Source organism: Bombina bombina, chromosome 2 (genome assembly GCF_027579735.1).
Source record: "Bombina bombina isolate aBomBom1 chromosome 2, aBomBom1.pri, whole genome shotgun sequence".
Classification (NCBI taxonomy): domain Eukaryota; kingdom Metazoa; phylum Chordata; class Amphibia; order Anura; family Bombinatoridae; genus Bombina; species Bombina bombina.
In genome coordinates, this window is record NC_069500.1 from 446,661,757 (window position 1) to 446,687,423 (window position 25,667).

The 25,667-nt window shown below is 36.9% G+C and overlaps 1 protein-coding gene across 1 annotated transcript in view; it reads left to right on the top strand.

The window, feature by feature from the left end:
• The window catches only part of TTC28 (tetratricopeptide repeat domain 28), a 951,873-nt gene that overhangs the window by 572,831 nt on the left and 353,375 nt on the right, over positions 1 to 25,667 (top strand). Inside the window, exon 6 of the mRNA XM_053702081.1 lies at positions 19,527 to 20,034. Coding sequence (XP_053558056.1) covers positions 19,527 to 20,034 — 508 coding nt within the window. The remainder of the gene's footprint in view (positions 1 to 19,526; positions 20,035 to 25,667) is intronic.

Sequence of the window (25,667 nt, forward strand, 5' to 3'; positions counted from 1 at the left end):
ATTGCAAAAGTATTTGCTTATAACCTACCTAGATAAAAAAAAACATGTTTGGTTCCACAGTTAGTGAAGTTATAATATTGTATTTCAACAGGAAGACAGTGAAGCTTTAAGTGTTTGCCAATAGTTGTTCATTTTAATGGGAGACTGTAGTGATTTGGAAAACTGCATGCAAACTAAACACAAATTCTTAATTTGTAGGACAAATGTTGGTTTATTCATCCCCCTTTCCAAACCTCTGCGCATTTGATAGATTGCATAGAACCTGCTCTTGATACGGACATAGGTTGTGTATCTGAATATGCCCCACTTGCTTACCTGGTTTATGCTAACAAAAATCCATATAGCTCATTTGTGCTTTGTCTTAGTTGAACAGGATGGTTCTATTTATTTTGTATATTTTAAAAGGAATATTTTTCTCAATTGACTACGTTTTTCAGAATCACTGTAATGTTGTTTAATTAATCACAGAAAAAACAAGTCAGCTGGAACAAACACCTGGAGTCATTGTAGAATTGCAGCTTTATAAGGAGTATAAGGTGCAGATGGGATTTCCTTAAAGGGACAGTAAACAGCTTGTAACTTCAATATTGTTCTGCTGTCTTGCATTAAAATACTAGGCGAGTGTGATTTTTTAAAAAAAAAATAGATTAACTCCTTGTGCAACTTTTTTCAATAGCCAAACTCCATCCACCCCTTGCCTTATTTAGAGGAGCCAATCAGGATTTGTTAATGGAGTAGTTAAGGCTTACCACTGTAATTTTGTTTGTGGAAGTTCAATTGTTTTTAAATTTGTTATATGTAAATCTGTTCTTAAGCCGATTAGGGGCAGATGTGGGATACGTTAGGTTTGTAAACCTTGCCTTGTGCACTTCTAATCTTCAGAATTGGAAAACTCTTAATTTTCAGAGTTAAATTATAGGAAATGGCCTAAATATGTGATGAAAGTGTAATGCAAAGTTACTATGTATAATGAAAATAATTATATTATAATCACATAGAGTTTGCTGTCCCTTTAAATGCAGCTCTTTATTGCCTTACAGTGAGATACTAACACAGAGCCTCTATAACTGGCAGGGAAAGTAAAAGCAAGTAATCTAAATAAATAATCTAGGCATCTGTAAATGCCCATATTGCCAGAAATGTTTTTTTTTTTTTTTAAAGCTAAGTTTTGGGCTCTTCATGAATTTAGCAGATTGTTGCTACAGTGCTCCAGGAAGAGTGGCCCCATTTCAATAAATGCAGACTAGAAAGCTGACTGCCTTGCCCTTGCCAAGTATAACAAAAGGCACACCAGTGCTCTGCTGGCATTCTTTGGACATTGATAAGACACTGAAAGAAATAGTGTATTTCCCTTCCTCATTCTCATTTCTTCAAAGGCAACCTGAAATAGGAGGTCACCTCCAGAGCAGGAATTATTACCTGACATTGTAGTAGTAAAAATGTCTATCAGCCAATGAATAAACTGAACAAATCACAGGAGTGCTAAGAACTATTTATTGGTTATTAAGCAGTAATGGTGCTTTACATGAACAATATTTTTAAAGGCATACTAAGTTACGTTCTTTAGACCCTGGACCATTGGACTGAAGGTAAGTGGTAAGACTAATAGAATTATATAAAATTGCTCTTTCAATATATGAGCTGAATGAAGAAACTAAGTAAAGTTAACCTTAAATTATTTTTCTTTTTGCCTTGGCTATCTCGGATAAAGATGTATATATACCATTATACCATTTCAAAACCTATAACTTTTGAATGGTTAAACAAATTTGGCTGCCATTTAGCAGTTTATCGCAGATTTTCAGTCACTACAATCCCTGATAAATTGAAGTAAATCAATACAGTACTTTTTATGTGAAATAAACAATCTATTTGACCATATGGTGATTTTTAGACATAGCTACAGCCAAAACTGCTGCATCAATCTTCATGAAAATTTAGCAGATCAAGTAGACATTTGAAATCTGATAAATGCATTTTGGGACCAGATCAATCTGTCTGTGTAAGGGTAAAAATCAGCCTGGTTGGCATATTTGAACCTAAGTATTTTAGTTAAAAGTAGATGATGTAGAGCTTTGACAACAGCGAGAACTCTATAGAGAACTTAAATTGATTTAATTGCCCATCATTTAATCTGAAACATACTCCTAATGATGATACTTTGCAAAGGGAAGAGAGTTGATTTCTTAAAACATTTATTTAAAGCTTTATTACATTATCTTTGAGCTTTGGAATAAAAACTATTTATTATATATATATATATATATTTATTTATTTTTTTGCTATTTTCCCCCTACATATTAAGGTGAATATTGATCAATTTAACTGCAACTGACTAATAAATATCATTTTTAATATTTTCATTAGTAAGTTGGCTTTTAATAATCACAATCTATTTCTATCTATCTCCATAACCTTTCTCTATCTATCTATCTATCTATCTATCTATCTATCTGTCTGTCTAAAGTATGGCATTACCAGCTAATTCTTACAATCTGAGATACATCAAAATTAAAGTCATAAATCATTTTCTGCTTCTTTATTCTTTCTTTGAACAAAAGAGCTTGTGCTTTATTTCATTTATAAATAGATAATTAACACAATTCTTTACATTAGTTACTAAAAGCCTTTAGATGTCACATTGTCATAATTACAATTAATTTAGACTAAGCCAGTTCTATTTAAAGTCACGTGTATCCATTTATTTTACATGTTGCTGCTTTAATTGCCTTCTTCGATGACACCGAGGTTAACCAAATTGTTCTCATACATAATTCATGAGCTACACTGATTATTATTGCATCATTTCTTCACTAAAAGTATAAACCAACTGAGCTGAATTGTATGCTCTTAGCAACCACTGACAGTCTGCAAATCATTTAGCGTCAATGTTTGTTTTTCATTGTTTTTTTTTTCATTTTATAATCATTTTTTTAATGGTAAATCACTTGTGTATCAATGATATATTGCTGCAGCAGATTATTTAAGATACATTTTATAAATATGCTGTGTGAATGTCCTTGTGACTCACTCTCACAATGTGATTTCTACTAGTAAGGGACCCTAGACATCATGTAGATGTGTTCTATAAATAGAACCCACTATAAATGCTGCATTAGGGCTCTGTGATCTGCATCAAAGTCAGAAATGTATCATTAAAGGGAGGAATGGACAGTGGAATCAGAGGTCTAGTTGGGAAATCAATTTTTCAAGACGTAATTAATGGGACCTTTACATCAGTCATTGCAAAAGTCATTTTAACTACTTTATTGATGGAAGGATACTTTTTACATTAAATGCATCAGCATGTACCAATTTAAGATTTTTTTTTTAAAATACATTTATTTTTTATATGTATCATGTCTGTGTCAAATGTTGTCTTTACAGTTTTTCTCCCTATAATATTAAAAAAATAAATATAAACTATTTTTTATGAGGCTATTTTAATATGGATAGTTGTGTTGTTAATAAAATTACTTTTATTTTCTAGTTTGTCAACGCTTATAATTTCCAACTAATTGATCTGCAGTGTTTAACTCATACCATATGCAAAATCACATGAATTTTTTTGTTGGTTAAATATGACTTTTTCATGAATGATTTGTACAATATTTAATTGCTGCACTTTGTTTATACATGACAAATATTTAGTTTAATGGTCTTTTAATTTGGTATTTGTGTGTGGTACTGAAAATGTATTTTAGTCATGAGGAATACTGTTATATTAATTATACAATACATATAGAGTTATTAGCACTCTTCAAAACATATATAACTTTATTTCAAAATGTCAATGCAATATGTAGTTAATTTGTTTCTTTAGTGACTTGCAAACAGCCATTTTGCATTATTGCCATTATACCGCTTTAAAATGCATCCTATGTTGAAAGGCTATTTAAAAAGTAACCAATTAATATACAATTGACTAGGGTTGCACCGATACCAATACTAGTATCGGTATCGGTACCGATACCAAGTACTTGCATGAGTACTTGTACTCGTGCAAATGCACCGATACTTAAACCGATACCTCCACTTACTACCCACATGCTATCTTGTGGTGTTTTTTTCAAACTGCATATTCCCATTTCATTTAAAGCTGGAGTGGAGACTAAACTAAAAATTGTTTACTACTGTTCTGCCAATACAAATTGCTCTTATTTGTATTATTGTAGGAGAGATTACTTTACATTAAGTTAATCCCAATGATGTTACACTCCTTTAATGGAGTAGGATGTGTAATGCGAGCATTGGTAAAGCTTACCAGTCAAATGTAATCTAGCCCATAGTGTTGTTCACCATGATTAAACAGTATTCTGTTCTATTTTTTACCATATGGCACTTTTGGTTGGTTGCAATTTTATATTTGTTATTTATTGTTGTTGTTAATATATTTTATTGTAATATTTTTATTTCTAAACATGTTCTGTGAACTTTGTGACAAATAAAACCGGTTTTATTATTTCATAATGTCTTTTGAGCTACAGTCCTTCATAATTATAAAGAAGAAATCTTAAATAATTAGTCTGTATTGTGCTTGGTAAACTGTCACATGACATAAAAAAAAAGTACAATCGTTAATTGGTATCGGCGAGTATTTGAAAACAAGTATCGGTACTTGTACTCGGTCTTAAAAAAATGGTATCGGTGCAACCCTACAATTGACCCTAATGTCATGATTTGTATACTATCAAGCTTGATTGATAATTTGTGGTGTACATTGAACAATATTGTTAATTTAGGTATTATATACCTAATGCTAAGCAGTGTATTTATATTGTACAGTTATTTCATCACCAGGTCAACCTCACAGCTTAATCACTCTTGTAGCCACAAAACAACATCATACTTAATTATAATGGAGCAGACCTTAGCTCTTCTTTCTTAATGAAAAAAGACTCTCAAGGGTGGATCAGAGTGGTGAGACAGAGTTTGCTCTAATGAAAATGAAATATGCATTGATACCATACATTCATTTTTGCCTGATTAGAAGTCTTTAGGGACAATCTATTCAAAGGTAAATTCTGCCTGTCTCAGAGTACCCTCAGTTGGTAAGAGAGACTACTTTTAACTGGAAATTGCTCTCATCAATCCAGACTATTTTGCTTTGTTTCCTTTGGTATTAGAAGAAAGGCAGAGCACATTTTGTTTTGTGATTGTTTTCATGAATGCATTTAAAGGGACAGAATTTGTATTGTTTAAAAGGATAGATAATCCCTTTATAACCAATTCCCCAGATTTGCATAGCCAACACAGTTATATTAATATACGTTTTACCTCTGTGATTACCTTGTATCTAAGCCTCTGCAGACTTCCCCCTTATTGCAATTATTTTGACAGACTTGCATTTTAGCCAATCACTGCAGACTCATAAATAACTCCATGGCAGTGAGCACAGTGCAGTATCTATATAACACACATTTAGCACTGTCTAACTGTGAAAAGCTGGTAAAATGCACTGAGATAAGAGGTGGACTTCAAGGGCTTAGAAATTAGCATATAAGCTTACTTAGGTAGCTTTTAACATTGAATACCAAGAGAATATAGCAAATTTAATGATACAAGTAAATTGGAAAGTTGTTTAAAATTGCATGCCCTATGTAAATCATGAAAGTTTAATTTTGACTTGCCTATCCCTTTAAGTTGCACATTTTAAAGGACCTATATTTGAAAAGTGTGTTTGAAATACACAGTGACACTTGAATAGTAAAACATATTATTTCAGCAGTGATAGTCCTTTTACGAAGACATTTTATTTAAAGGGACACTCAATCAAAATTAAACTTTCATTATTCAGATAGAGCATGCCATTTTAAACAACTTTCCAATTTACTTCCATTAACAAAATGTGCACAGTCTTTTTATATTTAAACGTTTTGAGTCACCAGCTCCTACTGAGCATGTGCAACAATAAGTGTGTATGCATTTGTGAATGGCTGTTGGCTGTCACATGGTACGTGTATGCATTTGTGATTGGCTGATGGCTGTCACATGGTACAGGGGGAGTGGAAAAAGACATAACTTAAAATTGTCAGAAAAAAAAAATCTACTGCATTTGTTGATTATGCAAATCTACTGTGTTGACTTGTCCTTTAATAGAATGATTGTTTGTTTGTGTGTATACTGCAACTATCAGTTAACCAGTTAAATTATAATATTTTAGGGGGAGGACTCTGTAATTCTTCTATGACAGTCTGTCTCCCCTGTCTTATTGTACAGCCCTATATATAGCGATGTGGAATAAAAAATATGGACACACAGCAGCAGAGAAATATCACTAAGGGGCATATTTATCAAGCTCTGTACAGAGCTTAATGCCCTGTGTTTCTGGCGAGCCTTCAGGATCGCCGGAAACATAAGTTATGAAGCAGCGGACTAAAGAAATGGCCAGAACTGCTGGTGCAATGATAAATGTCTGCATTTATCGATGTGCAGCGGACATGATCCGCTATATTGGATCATGTCCGCTCGCACAATCATAAATATGCCCCTAAGGCTTAAAAGTCAGGTGAATCGTTACTAGTTAGTATTCCACTCAATGTTAAATATAGGATACATTTTTTTTTGCTTCTCTCAGCTAAAGTTTCCTACTTGTATAGGACTACTTGAATTGTCAAGCTGAGTGTATATATATGCTGGGGAAGAGTCTTGACAAAACTAAGGGCCAGCCTTTTGGGGTGTGGCTGGGTGGATTTAGATAGACCTTTGTAAAGTAGAGCTTTTCTAGGGACAGAGAGAGAGCAGTCTCAAACTATTCCTTTAAATAATCTTAAAGGGACAGTCAACCCAAAAATAGTTTAAAGTTATATCTATAAAGTATCCATAGATCATTTTTTACAAATGTAGCCCAGTTTTTACATATATTCCGTTTTCAAGTTAAAGCACTTTTGGCGCCTCTGCCATTTAAAAATGTCCGTCTCGCTCCGCCCCTTTTTCGCAATCAGTGACATCATGATCGTCTTATGATCCCTGTAATTTTTCTATCTTCCTCGTAACCGGCTTTAGCGCATGTGCAAATTGTGTTCCTTGTGGTTGACATTTTTTTTTTAGCTCTTGCAAGCCAAGAAGGGAATTAAAATCTCTTGCTTGGTGGTTAGTGTGTTGTATGCAATCTGCTTTTGATATATGTGTTTTTCCTGTAGAACATTTTCCCCTATTATATAATTCTGTTGCTACAGTGTTGAGTTTTGCCAGCCCCGTATATAGTGTTTATGGTGACAGTTTCTAAACATTTGTAATCATCTTACTCTAAAGTAGGTCTAAATAATACAACAAACAAAGGTTGTGTTTAACAAGATAGAGAGGAAGTCTTGAATGTCATTCATGCTGAACACTTTAAAGATAGCTTTACGAAAATGGTATAAATAAATCTAGTTTTAAACTGCATCTGAGTGTGGTACATACAAGATATGTAGACTAGGATTAGGTGGTAGACTGTTAACAGGTTAACTCACTTAAATCAATTGTAGTAGACAGCCAAACCTTTATTTAGTATGTGGTGAATACCATATTTCTAAAGATAAGGACTGGAAGCTATGTATAATCAGCCTGGGTAAAATGTGTGTCTTGTACATAGGTCTGCAAGACTGTTTCTAGCAGCCAATAATTTTAAGATGGCATATATAATAATTTAGGAGCTTTAACCTCCCCAGGGTTTCTGATATACTCCAAAATCTTTGGGGGAGGGGGGCACTAAGGGCACTAAATACACACTTTGGGTTTATAAAATATTTAGGAGCCGTAGGAACATTTTTTGCTAGACATGCTAGAAACCATCTTGCAGACCTATGTACAAGACACACATTTTACCCAGGCTGATTATACATAGCTTCCAGTCCTTATCTTTAGAAATATGGTATTCACCACATACTAAATAAAGGTTTGGCTGTCTACTACAATTGATTTAAGTGAGTTAACCTGTTAACAGTCTACCACCTAATCCTAGTCTACATATCTTGTATGTACCACACCCAGATGCAGTTTAAAACTAGATTTATTTATACCATTTTCGTAAAGCTATTTTTAAAGTGTTCAGCATGAATGACGTTCAAGACTTCCTCTCTATCTTGTTAAACACAACCTTTGTTTGTTGTATTATTTAGACCTACTTTAGAGTAAGATGATTACAAATGTTTAGAAACTGTCACCATAAACACTATATACAAGGCTGGCAAAACTCAACACTGTAGCAACAGAATTATATAATAGGGGAAAATGTTCTACAGGAAAAGACACATATATCAAAAGCAGATTGCATACAACACACTACCCACCAAGCAAGAGATTTTAATTCCCTTCTTGGCTTGCAAGAGCTAAAAAAATGTCAACCACAAGGAACACAATTTGAGCATGCGCTTAAGCCGGTTACGAGGAAGATAGAAAAATTACAGGGATCACAAGAAGATCATGATGTCACTGATGACGAAAAAGGGACGAAGCCAGACGGACGTTTTTAAATGGCAGCGGCGCCGAAAGTAAGTGCTTTAATTTGAAAACGGAATATATGTAAAAACTGGGCTACATTTGTAAAAAATTATCTATGGAAACTTTATAGATATAACTTAAAACTATTTTTGGGTTAACTGTCCCTTTAAGGGACATTGTAAGTGTCTCTGAAAAGTAAATGTTGTAATGCATGGTTGATCTCTGTCCAGTACAAAGTGATACAATACGATTTTATGCGAGTGTACATGTAACTGATAAGGTGTAAAAGCTAATTATTTCAATTAAATGGTAAAATGTATAATGGTGTAGTTTATTCATACTACTCATATCCAGTTCATGCTAAGGCCAACAAAACAAATAAATCCACAGGTTTACACAGCAGAAAGAAAAGTACCTCTAGCTGAAAGAAAGATGGCATCTTACCTGGTGCCTCGGCAAATGTTTGTCATTTCTGTATCACCGCTAGTTTTCCAGCATACTTCAAACACAAGTGAGTATGTTTTCACAGCAAGAGAGGACATTCATAAGTATAGTTCGGTCTCTGTGGACAAGAAGCTGTAAGATTAAATTGGAGCAAGAAAGTGTAACCATTTATTCTGACTGCAAGTGGAATGGAATTTGTCAGCCTCGTAGCTGTGTTGAAAGCTACTCAGCCATAATTTAATTTAAATAGAAGCCTATCACCTTACCCTAAAATAAGCAAAAATAATATTGATTTTACAGTGTTGTAAGTCATTACAATTTGTCAGCTTTTATGTAGTAATTAAATTGCCTCGGGAAAACCTAGGGTAGTTTTTCAATTCCTGAAGCTGGTAAAGGTAGTGTATCTTGCCACCTTCCATATCTAATTAGCTATAAATTGCTTTTATAGCTAATCTTTTGCCACTTCTTCTTGCAGAGGAAAGATTGTTTGTTTATTAATCTGTTACTTTCCAAAAGCTGAGCACACTTAGATTTACACATGAATAATGATGCTACTTTTCTGTGCGGCACGCTAAATTATTTATTGAGTGTTATAACTGCTACAGAATCCAGGTTGCTTGGCATTTTGTTATTCTTTAAGCCTATGCTTTTCTCAATGCTTCTCTTCCTTATTTGAAACTATTTAAATACTCATTTAAACTCATATGCACTATATTTGTCAGATGTACTGATTTTATTCTGTTTTTTTAATTTTATTTTAAATCTGTCCTGAGATATAATTGTTTTATGAGACAGTCCTACTGTGGTATCTGAGTGTCCTAATCTTTACATTAGAACTGCAAAATAATAAAATATATCTATGTAAGAATGGTCACTTATGAATTTTCTGCATTAAACTGAATAATACAATGCCCAATATTGGTGCATTTTATGTGCAATTTACAGTGAATATTTTGGGCTGTGGAAAAGTAGGAGGAGCTATGTAAACCATTGTGGGTGTTTTATTGCGCCCATAACTTGGTTATTAAATTGCTCTGCTGCTAAATATTCCTGGATTTTTTTTTTATGCTAACAACCATAATGTACAAGAACATTAGAGTTTAGATCTAATAGAAAGTATAGTATGGTCATCTGTCTGATGTTTAGCTTTACAATCCTGTTTAAGGACGCCTGGCACCCAGCCCACAAATATGTATTTGCTGAACAAATATTTACTAACAACATTCGAACATATATTTACTAAACAGTATGCTATAAATACCGAAGTACATTTTCACTTTCTAAGCATTGGTTAACTTAATGTATAAAACAAAATAATTCTAGGCGAGAGTAGGCGCTCTTAGACAGCTGCCTAATTTACCAATAAAAAACTGCCCTTGCAAGTTTAGACAAATACTGACAAAGAGAGCATGAAAATCATTTCTGATCTATTCCAATAAAAGCTCATGTTCCGGGCCTTATTCATTAAAGGTTATTGATACAAGAGCAATCAATGCATCATTACAATCTAGAATTCCTATTTTCTACTTTGTTGATCTGAGCAACACGACACATCACATTGCATTTAATTAAAAGGCAGAATAATTCACTTTCTATTTCTTGAGACAACTTTATTGCTTCTACATAAAAACGTATCATTTCTACAATGTCAGTTTAATTTAAGTGTATAATTTTTATTGTTAACCATGAGAAAGGCAAGATAAGATATGAAGAAGGCCACAGATTAAGAATGTCATAACACTTATATTATGGCATGAAATGCTTCACATTTATTAGTAATTGGGCTAAGAGAGTTATCTGTTATACATATCTGCATACTACGCTATATTTTGACATGCTTTTCTTAGGAGAATGTTTTGTTAGATTACAATATAAAAAGGAGACAATTATTTTACTCTATCTTGAAACTAATATTGTATAATAGATATTGTTGCCACGTTTCCAGTATTCAGACAGTCCAGTATTTTAGCAGGCTGTCCAGTAAAATTTTCACAAAAATACTGAACACTAAATGTCCAGTTTTTATAAAGTTCCTGAGTGTTGGCTAAACTTAAAAGGCCTCCTGTGTCTCAGTGCATTACAGATATAGAGCATAAAGAAATGTGGGACTGTCATAACGGTCAAATCACTTTTGTTTAAGTATGTTACTGTCAGTCAAAGAGTTACAACTATTTATTTGTATGTTACTGGCAGCCAAGGAGTAATATGATTGCCAGTTGTATAAAATATACATGGTAGGCGCAAGAGTGTATGCTAATGTAGAGCTTTTGATGGGGCATTCTATGACGCCATGTATCATTGTGCCCAGTCAAGGACACATTGTCCAGTAATTTTGTGGAAGTAAACTGGCAACCCTAGATACATTTTATATTATGAATTACTATGATTATAAATTTAAATCTGTTTTAAGCCCTACATAGGTAGTAATGTTCAAAGCCCCTTTATTAACCACAAACAAATTTCATTCTGGCAGGGTGCTTAGCCATCACTCAAAAGCACATTTTGCTCCAGGCTTAAATAAGGACCCTAAGCTTTTTATAACTGACCAGATAGACAAAATTTTCTATATAAATTAGTTACTATTTATAAACCTAAATTAAGTTTACCTCTGCATTAATCCTAGGTTTGATGGGGCTATGGGGCTGATTTATTATTGTGCGGGCGGACATGATCCGCTAATTCACATATATATATGTCTATATATGTGTGTACATATCTATTGATGTTTTTACATGTTTGTTACATGTGTCTGTTAATACATATATATATATATATATATATATATATATATACACAAATAAATACAAAAAATACTTATGTAACCATATATACACACAAACACACACACACATATATATATTCATACATACATATACATATTTATATATGTATGTATGCATCTATATGTTAAAACCATTTGCTTGTCTTTTTTTTCTAACACCTGGGACCTCATATCTTTGGGCCCTTAAAACTTTTTTGTGCAATATTTATTTTATTTTTTTAAACTCTCTTTATTGAGGTTAAAAGTACAGTACAGCCAATGTGCATTGCATACAAAACAATATACACTTAAACAAAAAGAAAATGGTCAAGAACCTTGTGCAAAATCAATCCACAATATAGTCAAAATATACATTACACAAGTGTTTCATAAATGGCATGTACATATAAAAGAAACAATCGGGAAATCCCGTCACAGGCTTTATCAACCTCAAAAACATGAAACAAATATATTGCCCTTGAGTTTCATCTTTTATTCTTATACTATTATCTGCCACAAGCTTACTTCAAACTTGAAAGGGAATAGGGAATATAAAACATATTGAAAACTTTTAAGTTAGGATCGTTCCCTCATATCCAAAGATTAAGTTGATCCCTTGACCTACTTTCAGTCTATACGTAAGGGGGAAGAGAAAAGGAGGGTGGAGGAAGGGTAGATCATTAATGGAACTATGATATAGGAGGGGAAGGGAGAGGAGGGAAAAAAAAAAATTCTTTCCTTTACTTGTGCTGCCACTAGTTCTAACATCCAATCCATCACTGTATCAGAGTAGCGAGGCTATTAAGCATAGTCGCTAGCATAAGTTCTATTCAACCCTATATAATTTGGATCCAGTCAGTCCAGATCGCCCAATAATCTTCCATACGTTCCAGAGAGCTTTATGCAAATGTTTAGCTAGGTAGTGCGTCACCTCACAAACATCCGATAATGTTGGTGGTTCAATTTGCTTCCAAGCTCTGGCAATGCACAACTTGGTCGCAGAAGTAATATATATTGCAAGTTGTTTGGTGTGCATAGGTAGCCCGTCATCAAAAACATGAAAGAGAACGCATTGAGGAGTCAGTGTTGCATCTATATTAATGGAGTGTAGGATTATCTCAACATCTCCCCATAAGGTTTGTACTTTTGGGCAGGTCCACCATACATGAGAATCTGAGCCCTCTTCTCCGCACTGTCTCCAGCATGCTGGGAGGGAGCCCTCGAACATTCTGGAAAGTCTAGTAGGCACCCTATACCATCTCAATAGTAGCTTTATGTACCCTTCAAATATTGTTACACAATGTATCGTTCTATTCGTTAGAGTAACTGCCCTGCTGATATCTAAGTCTGACAATCCCAGATTTAATTCCCTGCACCACATTTTGATCTGCCCAGGGAGGCCCTGGAGAGTGGTCTTTCAATAGGGCCCTATAGTGGAAAGTAAGGGGCTTGAATGTACCCAATCCTTCCAACCATCTCTCCTCCCATTTAGAATGCTGTCTGAGTCTACAATCCGTAAATTTCCATAAATGCAGCAGACTGAGTACTCTGCAGCAATCTCAGAATGTCTAAGGCCATGCCACAAACGAATATTTTGTTGAACTATAGGGTTTTCTACGTTTTTGACCAAAGATTTATAGCTTGGAACCCAGAGAGCATCCGGCAAGTCGAGACCGGTCGGCAAGTGGAGTTCTTCCAATCTATACCAGCCTGACCGCTCTGCTCATGGACCCCATGCTGTAATATGGAACCGTCTCGCAGCCTCATGGTATAGGAATATATTGGGAAAAGATATCCCGCCTTTCGCAAAGTCTCTTTGTGGCTAATGCGAGGGACCTTATTAATCCAAGTGTATCTGGTAAAAATCTAATGTATGTGTTGCAGTATGGTATGCAGAATATTTAAAGGAATACATCTGAACAGATATAAGACCTTAGGGAGTAGAGACATTTTTATAGTAGCCACTCGCCCAAGCCAAGAAATTTCTCTAAAATCCCACCTATTTGTTAAATATTTGAGCTCCGCGGTTAGAGCATCAAAATTCAGTTTTATTATCTTGTCTATGTCTGTGCTTAGTTTAATACCTAGGTGTGTTATAGACTCCTTGGACCATTGAAAATCATATTTACTTTGCAGGGTAGTCAACTGGTCTTGAGGAATATCAACGCAGTATGCTTCTGTTTTAGTCAGGTTTACCTTATAATAGCTAAGGGTACCAAAATAGTCTAGTAAAGGAAAAACCATTTGCACTGAGGAGATGGGATTCGTGAGGAGGAGGGTTACGTCGTCCGCATATAAGACAATCTTTTCTTGTTTAGTGGGTAATCCTGTTATGTCAGGTGAGTCCCAAATCGCTTGCACGAGCGGCTCCATAGTGAGAGCAAATATTAATGGGGACAATGGGCATCCTTGCCTGGTCCCATTAGAAATAGATATTTCTTGATAGCAGAAGCCCATCCCCCTTACTTTGGTATAAGGGTGCGAGTACAAAACTTTGATCATTTTAATAGCCTGGGACGGAAATCCAAAGGCCTTAAAGACCTCCCAAAGGTAGTTCCATCTGACCCTGTTAAATGCCTTTTCCGCATCAAGTGACAGGGCCATCAGGGGTACCCTGGATCTCTTTGTTTCCGAAAAAATTGTAATTAGTCGTTGGGTGTTATCAGGTCCCTGACAACCCTGAATAAAACCAACCTGATCCACTTGGATCAAAGACGGCAGCATACGCGCCAATCTGTCTGCTATCAGCTTAGAATATAACTTTGTGTCAGCATTAATCAGTGAGATAGGCCTGATAGGGGCCAGTTTGTTACACTTCTCTTTCACTCTTAAGTTGCAAACCAGTTTGCCTAAAGGAGCGCCACAGTCTTTCTTGAGGGCCGGAGCCCTGGCCACACAAAAGCCTCTTAATAGGCCTTCAGAGCAGCCCATCTAATTTGATGGGATATCTGATTCACTGGGTTAGTCTCCAGAAATTCATCAATTTTTTCCATCAGGTCTGGTAAGAAGGACGCATCTTCCCATAAAAAGTTAGGGAGCTTCCAAGATGGTCTGGCCAATTTCGACCCATCTATTCTTAATGAGAAAGTCACAGCATTGTGATCTGACCATGGGCAGCTATGGATGCTGGAGTTCGAGATATTATTCATGGTCCATGAATCTACAAAAAAGTAGTCCAAACGCGAATATGAACGATGAGGGGGGCGAGAAATAAGAATAGTCTCCAGAGTTCGGGTGGCACGCTCTCCAAACATCATATAATGATGCTTGATGTATGAGGTTTCTGAATTTAGGGGCCATGGATATGGAGAACTCATCTAACCTTTTGCCACTTGGAATTTTTTTGTCAATTAGTGTGTCCCACACTGGATTAAAATCTCCTCCCAAAACCAAAATACCCTGCCGCAGGTTATCAATGAGGTGTAGTATTTTACGCAGGAATTTTACCTGACCCTGATTGGTGGCGTACAAATTTACCAGAGAAAAAAGTTGGTTATTTATTTTACAGACCAACAGTAGGAATCTGCCCTCCGGGTCGGTCTCTACATGAATTTGATGAAAGGCCACGTCTCTGCTTATCAAATAGAAACTCCTCTACTCTTCTCGAGGTAAACAGAATTGAACACCACTGGATATTCTTTGAACTTTATACCTGGGATCTTACCAAAAGCCCAGTGCATTTCCTGCAAAAAGGATATATCACTATGGAGTTTTTTCAAAAAAGTTTGTAATAGACTCCTTTTAGCAGGGACATTTAAACCCTTTGTATTTAAAGAAACAAACCGGAGACCAGCGTCCATTTCGCAAGCACTAAAAAAAAAAAAAAAAAAGGGGGAAATGGGGGGGGGGGGGTTTTGGTGGTGGTGGGAGGAGGGAAAGTTGAGGATTAAGGGTGAGGGGTAAATTTGGGGGGGGGGAAATATCCCTTTAAGGCCGGTCAAGGGGTCTAGGGAGTCCAAAATGTCAGCGGGGTCCACCAATAAGGAGGTCCCGCACTCAGATAGGTAGGCACACTGTGTTTTTTAAATAGTGTAGGAAATAGTTGAGTGAATCTGCGTTCTCTTGCTTACTTTTAGTAAACTTTGGTTTTACCCTGGGGGGAAGGGCTTAGAAATTAAGAATTTAGGTATCTAAGTTAAGTAGGGGACTAGGCCGGGGCTCAACCTAGTACTATAAAGGTGAATCATAACTGTTTCCACCTAACATCCTATGTGTTCTAATTCGCTGAGTATTGGTATGGTAGCACGTGTGATCCAACCGGGCAAGGGGGCTGGGGGCAGTTTCAATGTATGTGCTCACCATTCTCATGTATACCGTGGCTTGCATATAGAACTACTGATATATAGACCTGTGAGAACAAAAATCAAAGTCATAAACATATATTACAAATGAGACACAAAGGCGTCAATCGGTGAGACAGACTTCCGCAGTCTCGTTTCACATCTACATCTCTAAATAACCGTAAATATCTACAAATATATATCTCTAGTTAAAGTATGGGAATTGGCTAAACCCTAAATTGGGCCACAGCAGTGGCCAGTCAGTATTATTTGCAAAGAAGGTAGAGTCCAAATAAAGCTATGCGCAAGAAAAATAGCAGCCAGTGTGCAAGGCATCTGGCTTCCTACGTGCTGCTTAGTTCTCTGAGTGGGTTTGTTCATACTGTAGTGATTAACTGTGAAGGCTTTGTCAAAGGCAGGGGCCCAAATCCTAATGCTGATCTCTCTGAGAACTAGTATCTGTCCTACTTGAGTACACCCACACAAATAAATAAACCCGTTAACCTGCAAAATCAAGAACATGTGAGACAAACAGAAATGGAACCCATAATGTAAAATCTTTATAGCCGAAGTCCAGGCTATGTAGCTTATTACTAAAGGTGCAGGTGTAGTATCATATATATACAGTCATTATTAAATCTCTAGGGGGAAGCATTATTTATCTAGTTTATTTATAAGTAAGGCCTGCTCATGTCAGGAAGTCAAATTTTATATCTTGTACGTCTAGTTGTTGGCCAACATCCTCCACAAGCATACTTGCAATCATATAGGCAACCATGAACCTGCTGAAAATCATATGTATACAGTCCTTTTATCATACACTAATGTAAGAATTGTAAATTAAATCTAAGGCACATGAGCAGCTTCTAATGGGGAAGATTCCGCCAAGCACAGTTCTCGAAACTATCTATGTATCTCTGTATCTACTTATACATCTAGGCGTTGGCAGACATCTTCTATATCTCTATGTATAACAATATAAGTAACTATGAGCCTGTGGAAGCAAAAACAAATATAGTAACCAGAAAGTGCAACTGGGTCTCTTCAGCAACCTCAAATGTAGTAGATTGCCTAAAATGTTATTGCAGTCAGACCTTAGTGAGCATAGCTGTCGGGTGGGCTACGGCCCATAAAGGGCCATAATCCACGGTAATGGAAGAAATGTCCCAAAAGGCCTTTTACATGGGGCCCCCCAATCAGTCCCGTAGCCACGGAAACATTACAAATGTAAGAATAAGATAACCGAAATAGGTACAACAAAGTGGAAGATATGGTGAGAAGAAGCCGCAACACTCCCAAATCGTAGAGTTAAAAAACAAAATTTATTTCCAAAATTTAAAAACAGTGAACACAGACAGCACAGCACAACGCCAGGTTCATGAATGGAGGGGGGAGCGGAGTCCTAACATGTTTCGTGCTATGCAGCACTTAATCAAGTGGAAGATATACTCATCAGTCATTGTCCACCAGGGGGTCCTCTGTCTGATCTGAAGAAGGATGGTCCACAGCAAAGCTGTGCCTTTTAATGGGGGCAAATCTCTGTGAAAGTGGTCTCCACTCCAATGCTGCCGGCCGCAGGTCCGGGGTTGATGTCGTAGCTTGTACTGTTTCTTCAGGTAGCAAAGAATTAGCCTCCTGAGTGTACTTCGGCCTGAGCCGTTCGGCACTAGGAGGATGAAAATGGCGACTTGCACCAACTGAGAGTCAGTGATGCAGCTGTAGTAGATGAGTGTAGGACAGTGACAACGTGGTGGAGTGTTCAAATAGGTAGGTGTAATATGCAGTAGCAGTGCGGTACTCATGGAGCTCCAGCCGGAGCGCACCGGGCTATTTGCCAATCTTCTGCCCTTGCAGTCGCTTTTAAGGATATCACGGCTCCAGATCAAGATGTGGCTGGTCCTAATTGCCTCTGGAGCGGATCCCCGACCCTCAAGATGTGGCTGGTCCTAATTGCCTCTGGAGCGGATCCCCGACCCTCTGGAGCTGTGCGATGCAAATGATCAGTCCTTGTGGGCAGCAAACTCACATCAGAATCTCTGCTTCGATCCGGAAAAAAATAAAATAAGTGCCAATAAGCTGCACCAGGGTTCCGCAAACTAATGTTCACTTGGTAAACTACCATAAAAGTTATTTTTCTGCCCACTATAGTGTAGGATTTAACAGTAAATCGTATAACTGTAAATTTAGCCAGGAGCACTGTTGGTGTACGTCTGTTCAGACCGGCTACTGGCTCCGCCCCCTGTGTAATATTTTTTTTAATCATTTTTATTAGATGGTGTTATTATGAGTGTAACTGTACTTTGTAATGTATTTTTTATGTGTTTGCACACTTTTTTGCTTAGCGAAACAGTTAGCCAGAGCACTGAGGATGTGCAATCCCGACGAGAATTAACTTCAATTGCACTCAAGCAATTGCATTTACTTTCAACTTTTAATACGAGCGGTAAACCCAACGCGCGCTCACAGATGCGATAAACCTCTTTTCGCTTGCACTTAACTGTTAGCGCTCCACTCACATACACACATACATACACACATATACACACACATATACACACACATATACACACATACACACACATATACACACATACACACACATATACATACAAATATATACACATATATACACACACACATATATACACCTACACACCTACACACACACACATATATAACCACATACATACACACATATATATCTATATATTCACACATATACGCAAAAACATACACAAATACACATGCACACACACACATATATATATATATATATATATATATATATATACACACACACATATACACTTTGAAAACTTCCCAGTCCTGCCCCTTGTCATATACAATATCCCTTTAATACTGCCACAAGCACCAAATTCTACACCACCAGTTTAGTGTTAATAAAAGCACCAAATTTTAGGACATGCTAAAAAAAGTTGTGACCGTATTAAAATATTTAACCATCCACTTTTAATACCTTATTGTGCATTTTTCTTTGTGTCGCACAAAAAGATGTCTCCCTGTTCTATTGATTGTGCTCCACTTGTAATCTAGCCCATTGTGTGTACTTTATATTTGGTGGGATGGGGTAGAAACTGATGGTGGGTGTAGTTAAAGGGACACTGAACCCAATTTTTTTTCTTTCGTGATAGAGCATGCAATTTTAAGCAACTTTCTAATTTACTCCTATTATCAATTTTTCTTTGTTCTCTTGCTATCTTTATTTGCATCTAAGTTCAGCACTTGTTTATTGGTCGGTTAAATCAATCCACCAATCAACAAGAACAACCCAGGTTGTTCACCAAAAATGGGCCGGCATCTAAACTTACATTCTTGCTTTTCAAATAAAGATAACAAGAGAATGAAGACAACTTGATAATAGGAGTAAATTAGAAAGTTTCCTAAAATTGGATGCTCTATCTGAATCACAAAAAAAAATTTGGGTTCGGTGTCCCTTTAATACCCTGTACTCTGCAGTAAATTGTTCCTCAATTATTTTGTTTTCAAATAATAGAAACTAGGCTTCCAATGCTCTGATTATGTCTGTTGATAACACCAATAGTGCCTCTACCTATTGTTTTTATTGTACTCTAATAAAATGTATTTTTTTTTTCTAGGCAGCATCATCTGCATTAAGCAGTTTGGGTCATGTCTACACTGCGATTGGTGATTATCCAAATGCACTGGCCAGCCACAAGCAGTGTGTTCTCCTAGCTAAACAATCCAAAGATGAACTGTCTGAGGCCAGAGAACTGGGCAACATGGGAGCAGTGTATATTGCTATGGGGGACTTTGAAAATGCAGTCCATTGTCACGAACAACATCTGAAGATCTCAAAGGATCTGGGAAACAAGCGAGAGGAAGCTCGGGCATATAGCAACCTCGGCAGTGCCTTTCACTACAGAAGAAACTTTGACAAGGCGATGTCTTACCACAACCATGTACTTGAGCTCGCACAGGAACTCTCAGAAAAAGCAATTGAAATGCGAGCGTATGCAGGGTTAGGGCACGCTGCACGGTGTATGCAAGATTTGGAGAGGGCTAAACAATATCACGAGCAACAGCTATGCATTGCAGAAAGTCTCAAAGACCGGGCTGCTGAAGGGAGAGCTTCTTCAAACTTAGGTAAGTGATCTTATAAAGAATTTTCTACATGCAAAGCAAAGGGGAAACATGTCAAGTACAATTACATGATAGTTTATTCTTTGGTTGGTAGGATTAATTAAAATGACATTAAGCTCAAAATGCAATTCTCCATAAAGGCCTAGTTTCCATTGCTGTTATTAAGAGGTGGTAACAACAAATATCTCCATTAAAGTCTATGAAGATGTGTTGTGTTACCACCAGTTTACAACAGCAATAGAAACTAAGCCAAAGTATTTCATTATGTATAGTAAAAAACAAACCTTGTGCTTTCATTAGTTGTACAATTTGTCAGTGGGATGTCCTTGTACATGTGTTTAGTGTAAGAAAAAAAATGAGCTTCCCCAAACCCTGATCTTCATTTAGAGCAGGGGATAACATTCCTGTACTGACTTAACCTTTTTTAAAACTAAAGCTACATGCATTTCGTAGGGCCTCAGCTCTACTGGCTGAGATGAAAATGGCAATCACATAAAATCACATAAAAGTGTTTTGGTCTTCAGGTAAGCACTTACAGATCTACTGCTAGATGCTGATCTACCTTGTTCAGCACTTACAGATCTACTGCTAGATGCTGATCTACCTTGTTCAGCACTTACAGATCTACTGCTAGATGCTGATCTACCTTGTTCAGCACTTACAGATCTACTGCTAGATGCTGATCTACCTTGTTCAGCACATACAGATCTACTGCTAGATACTGATCTACCTTGTTCAGCACTTACAGTTCTACTGCTAGATGCTGATCTACCTTGTTCAGCACTTACAGTTCTACTGCTAGATGCTGATCTACCTTGTTCAGCACTTACAGATCTACTGCTAGATGCTGATCTACCTTGTTCAGCACATACAGATCTACTGCTAGATGCTGATCTACCTTGTTCAGCACATACAGATCTACTGCTAGATGCTGATCTACCTTGTTCAGCACTTACAGTTCTACTGCTAGATGCTGATCTACCTTGTTCAGCACTTACAGTTCTACTGCTAGATGCTGATCTACCTTGTTCAGCACTTACAGATCTACTGCTAGATACTGATCTACCTTGTTCAGCACATACAGATCTACTGCTAGATGCTGATCTACCTTGTTCAGCACTTACAGTTCTACTGCTAGATGCTGATCTACCTTGTTCAGCACATACAGATCTACTGCTAGATGCTGATCTACCTTGTTCAGCACTTACAGTTCTACTGCTAGATGCTGATCTACCTTGTTCAGCACTTACAGATCTACTGCTAGATGCTGATCTACCTTGTTCAGCACTTACAGATCTACTGCTAGATGCTGATCTACCTTGTTCAGCACTTACAGATCTACTGCTAGATGCTGATCTACCTTGTTCAGCACTTACAGTTCTACTGCTAGATGCTGATCTACCTTGTTCAGCACATACAGATCTACTGCTAGATGCTGATCTACCTTGTTCAGCACTTACAGTTCTACTGCTAGATGCTGATCTACCTTGTTCAGCACTTACAGATCTACTGCTAGATGCTGATCTACCTTGTTCAGCACTTACAGTTCTACTGCTAGATGCTGATCTACCTTGTTCAGCACTTACAGATCTACTGCTAGATGCTGATCTACCTTGTTCAGCACTTACAGATCTACTGCTAGATGCTGATCTACCTTGTTCAGCACTTACAGATCTACTGCTAGATGCTGATCTACCTTGTTCAGCACTTACAGATCTACTGCTAGATGCTGATCTACCTTGTTCAGCACTTATAGATCTACTGCTAGATGCTGATCTACCTTGTTGAGCACACATTTATTTGGGGTTGATTTCATAATAATTTTGAATTGTTCTTGAAGTGACAGTAAAGTCAAAGTTAAACTAATGATTTAGATAGACAATGCAATTTTAAACAACTTTCCAATTTCCTGCTATTATCAAATTTACATCATTCTCTGGGTATTCTTTGTTTGCTTTGTTCTTTTGGTGAAAAGCATACCTAGGTAGGATCAGCAGTGTACTATTGAGAGCAGGTGTATGTATCTTGTCATTGACTAACATGTTCATATAGCTCCCAGTAGTGCATTTATGCTACTTTGAACATATTTCCCTGTGAAGAATGTGAAGAACTTTGGAATGTGAACTATTTACAATACATACACAGTTAAACACTTTATTAAATATGAGTATTACATAAATATGATTTTAGATGTTTTCAGCTACTTTACTGTGAAGAGCTCCAATGCATAAATATATATATATATACATATATATATATATATATATATATATATATATATATATATACATACATTATATCTATGTCTACATATGTCTACATATGTGTACATATGTATTTATGTGTGTATGTGTGTATATATTTTCTCACATCTCTTCCTGGATGTCCTCTCACTACCTCAAAGCTAAATCTCTCCTTATTTTCCCCCCTTCTTCCAAAATCTTCGCCCCCAATCTCTCTATAACTGTCGACAACTCCATCATTACCTCTACCCCGCATACCCGATGTCTCGGGGTCACATTTGACTCAGATCTTTCACTCCTCACATTCAGTCCTTGGCTAAAGTCTGCCGCTTCCACCTCAAAAACATCTCTAAAATTAGACACTTCCTTACACAAGACACAACTAAGATTTTAATCCACTCTCTCATCCTTTCCGGCCTTGATTACTGCATCTCTGTCCTCTCTGGTCTCCCCACCTGCCGCCTAGCTCCTTTACAATCCTTAATGAATGCCTCTGCCAGGCTCATCTTCCTTATACATCGCTCTTCATCTGCTGCACATCTCTGCCAATCCCTTCACTGGCTTCCTCTTGCCTCTAGGATCAAACACAAAATTCTTACTCTGACATACAATGCCCTCAACTGCACTGTTCCACCTATATCTCAGACCTTGTCTCCAGATACTCTCGCTCCTGTCCCCTTCAGTCTGCTCATGACCTCCTACTCTCCTCCTCCCTTGTTACCTCATCACACTCCCATTTACAGGACTTCTCCAGACTGGCTCCCATCTTGTGAAACTCTCTGCCTCGCTCCACAAGACTCTCCCCTAGTTTTGAAAGCTTCAAGCGCTCCCTAAAGACTCTACTGTTCAGGGATGCATACAACCTACACTAACCTTTCTTTATACCAGTTCCTCTCCTCCATTGCTATCCCCTGAACCCCCTTAGCATGTAAGCCTAAGAGTCCAGCTGTTTGTAGATCACCTTCTTAAGAGTTGACTACAACAGTGCAACTCTTGGCAGGGCCCTCTACCCATTTGATCCCTATAATTGTTTTGTTGTACTCCGCCTTTGTTTATAGCGCTGTGGAATCTGTTGGCGCTCTACAAATAACCGATAATAATAATAATAATAAAAGTATATATGTCTGTAAATACATAAATTCAATTGCACTCAAGCCAATGCTTTTATTTTCAACTCATAATACTGCACTTCCTCTGCAAAAAAAGTTAGTGCGCCACTTGTAATCCAGCCCTTAGATGTTAAGTTTTGAAGACCCTAAATGTCAAAGGTCTCCTATGCTTCAATGCACCACATATATGGAGCACACAAGTGAGAGGTTTTCAAGGGAGTGAAATATCTACTGTTTGCATGTGTTAGTGAGCTTTGGTAGGAGGAATTGTGTGACCCCCACAGACCATCGTGTCTGGTCACCTGCAGATTGTACAGCATTTTTGTGGAGAACAGCTGACAATCAAAGTTTAAACAAATAACCATATTACATAAAAGTTTCTAATGGACTTTAAAATTTGCCTTCGTGTATTTCAAATTTCTTTCTTATGTCCCTATAGAATAGTAACTTTTTATGATGTTGCATTTTGGATAATCAGAAGCTCACTCACTATCATTGGCTCACACTGAACTAACTGATCTAACTGCAGTTCTACTGACGTTTTTTTGCTGTCTATATTTGTCTCCCTTTGGGAACATAATACTATTGCTGCCATCTTTGTTTTACAGATAGCCTTTTTTATGTTAACTATCCTTTATGTAGGTGACCTGTAGATAATCTGTGACTGGAGCTTACATACAGAAAATGTTGCTTTATCTGTATTTTGTTCATGTCAGTGTTTCACATTTTACTGTAGTTATGTTAACCCCTTAATGACCGCAGCACTTTTCCATTTTCTGTCCGTTTGGGACCAAGGCTATTTTTACATTTTTGCGGTGTTTGTGTTTAGCTGTAATTTTCCTCTTACTCATTTACTGTACCCACACATATTATATACCGTTTTTCTCACCATTAAATGGACTTTCTAAAGATACCATTATTTTCATCATATCTTATAATTTACTATAAAAAACATTATAAAATATGAGGAAAAAATGGAAAAAAACACACTTTTTCTAACTTTGACCCCCAAAATCTGTTACACATCTACAACCACCAAAAAACACCCATGCTAAATAGTTTCTAAATTTTGTCCTGAGTTTAGAAATACCCAATGTTTACATGTTCTTTGCTTTTTTTTGCAAGTTATAGGGCCATAAATACAAGTAGCACTTTGCTATTTCAAAACCACTTTTTTTCAAAATTAGCGCTAGTTACATTGGAACACTAATATCTTTCAGGAATCCCTGAATATCCATTGACATGTATATATTTTTTTTTTAGAAGACATCCCAAAGTATTGATCTAGGCCCATTTTGGTATATTTCATGCCACCATTTCACCGCCAAATCCGATCAAATAAAAAAAATTGTTCACTTTTTCACAAATTTTTTCACAAACTTTAGGTTTCTCACTGAAATTATTTACAAACAACTTATGCAATTATAGCATAAATGGTTGTAAATGCTTCTCTGGGATCCCCTTTGTTCAGAAATAGCAGACATATATGGCTTTGGCTTTGCTTTTTGGTAATTAGAAGGCTGCTAAATGCCCCTGTGCACAATACGTGTATTATGCCCAGCAGTGAAGGGGTTAATTAGGGAGCATGTAGGGAGCTTCTAGGGTTAATTTTAGCTTTAGTGTAGTGTAGTAGACAACCCCAAGTATTGATCTAGGCCCATTTTGGTATATTTCATGCCACCATTTCACCGCCAAATGCGATCAAATAAAAAAAAAACGTTAATTTTTTCACAATTTTAGGTTTCTCACTGAAATTATTTACAAACAGCTTGTGCAATTATGGCACAAATGGTTGTAAATGCTTCTCTGGGATGTCCTTTGTTCAGAAATAGCAGACATATATGACTTTGGCGTTGCTTTTTGGTAATTAGAAAGTCGCTAAATGCTGCTGCGCATCACACGTGTATTATGGCTAGCAGTGAAGGGGTTAATTAGGTAGCTTGTAGGGAGCTTGCAGGGTTAATTTTAGCTTTAGTGTAGATATCAGCCTCCCACCTAACACATCCCACCCCCTGATCCCTCCCAAACAGCTCCCTTCCCTCCCCCACCCCACAATTGTCCCCGCCATCTTAAGTACTGGCAGAAAGTCTGCCAGTACTAAAATAAAAGGTTTTTTTTGTTTTTTTTTTAAAGAAAAAAAAAAAAGCATATTTACATATGCTGTGTTTAGGATCCCCCCTTAGCCCCCAACCTCCCTGATCCCCCCAAAACAGCTCTCTAAGCCTCCCCCTCTGCCTTATTGGGGGCCATCTTGGGTACTGGCAGCTGTCTGCCAGTACCCAGT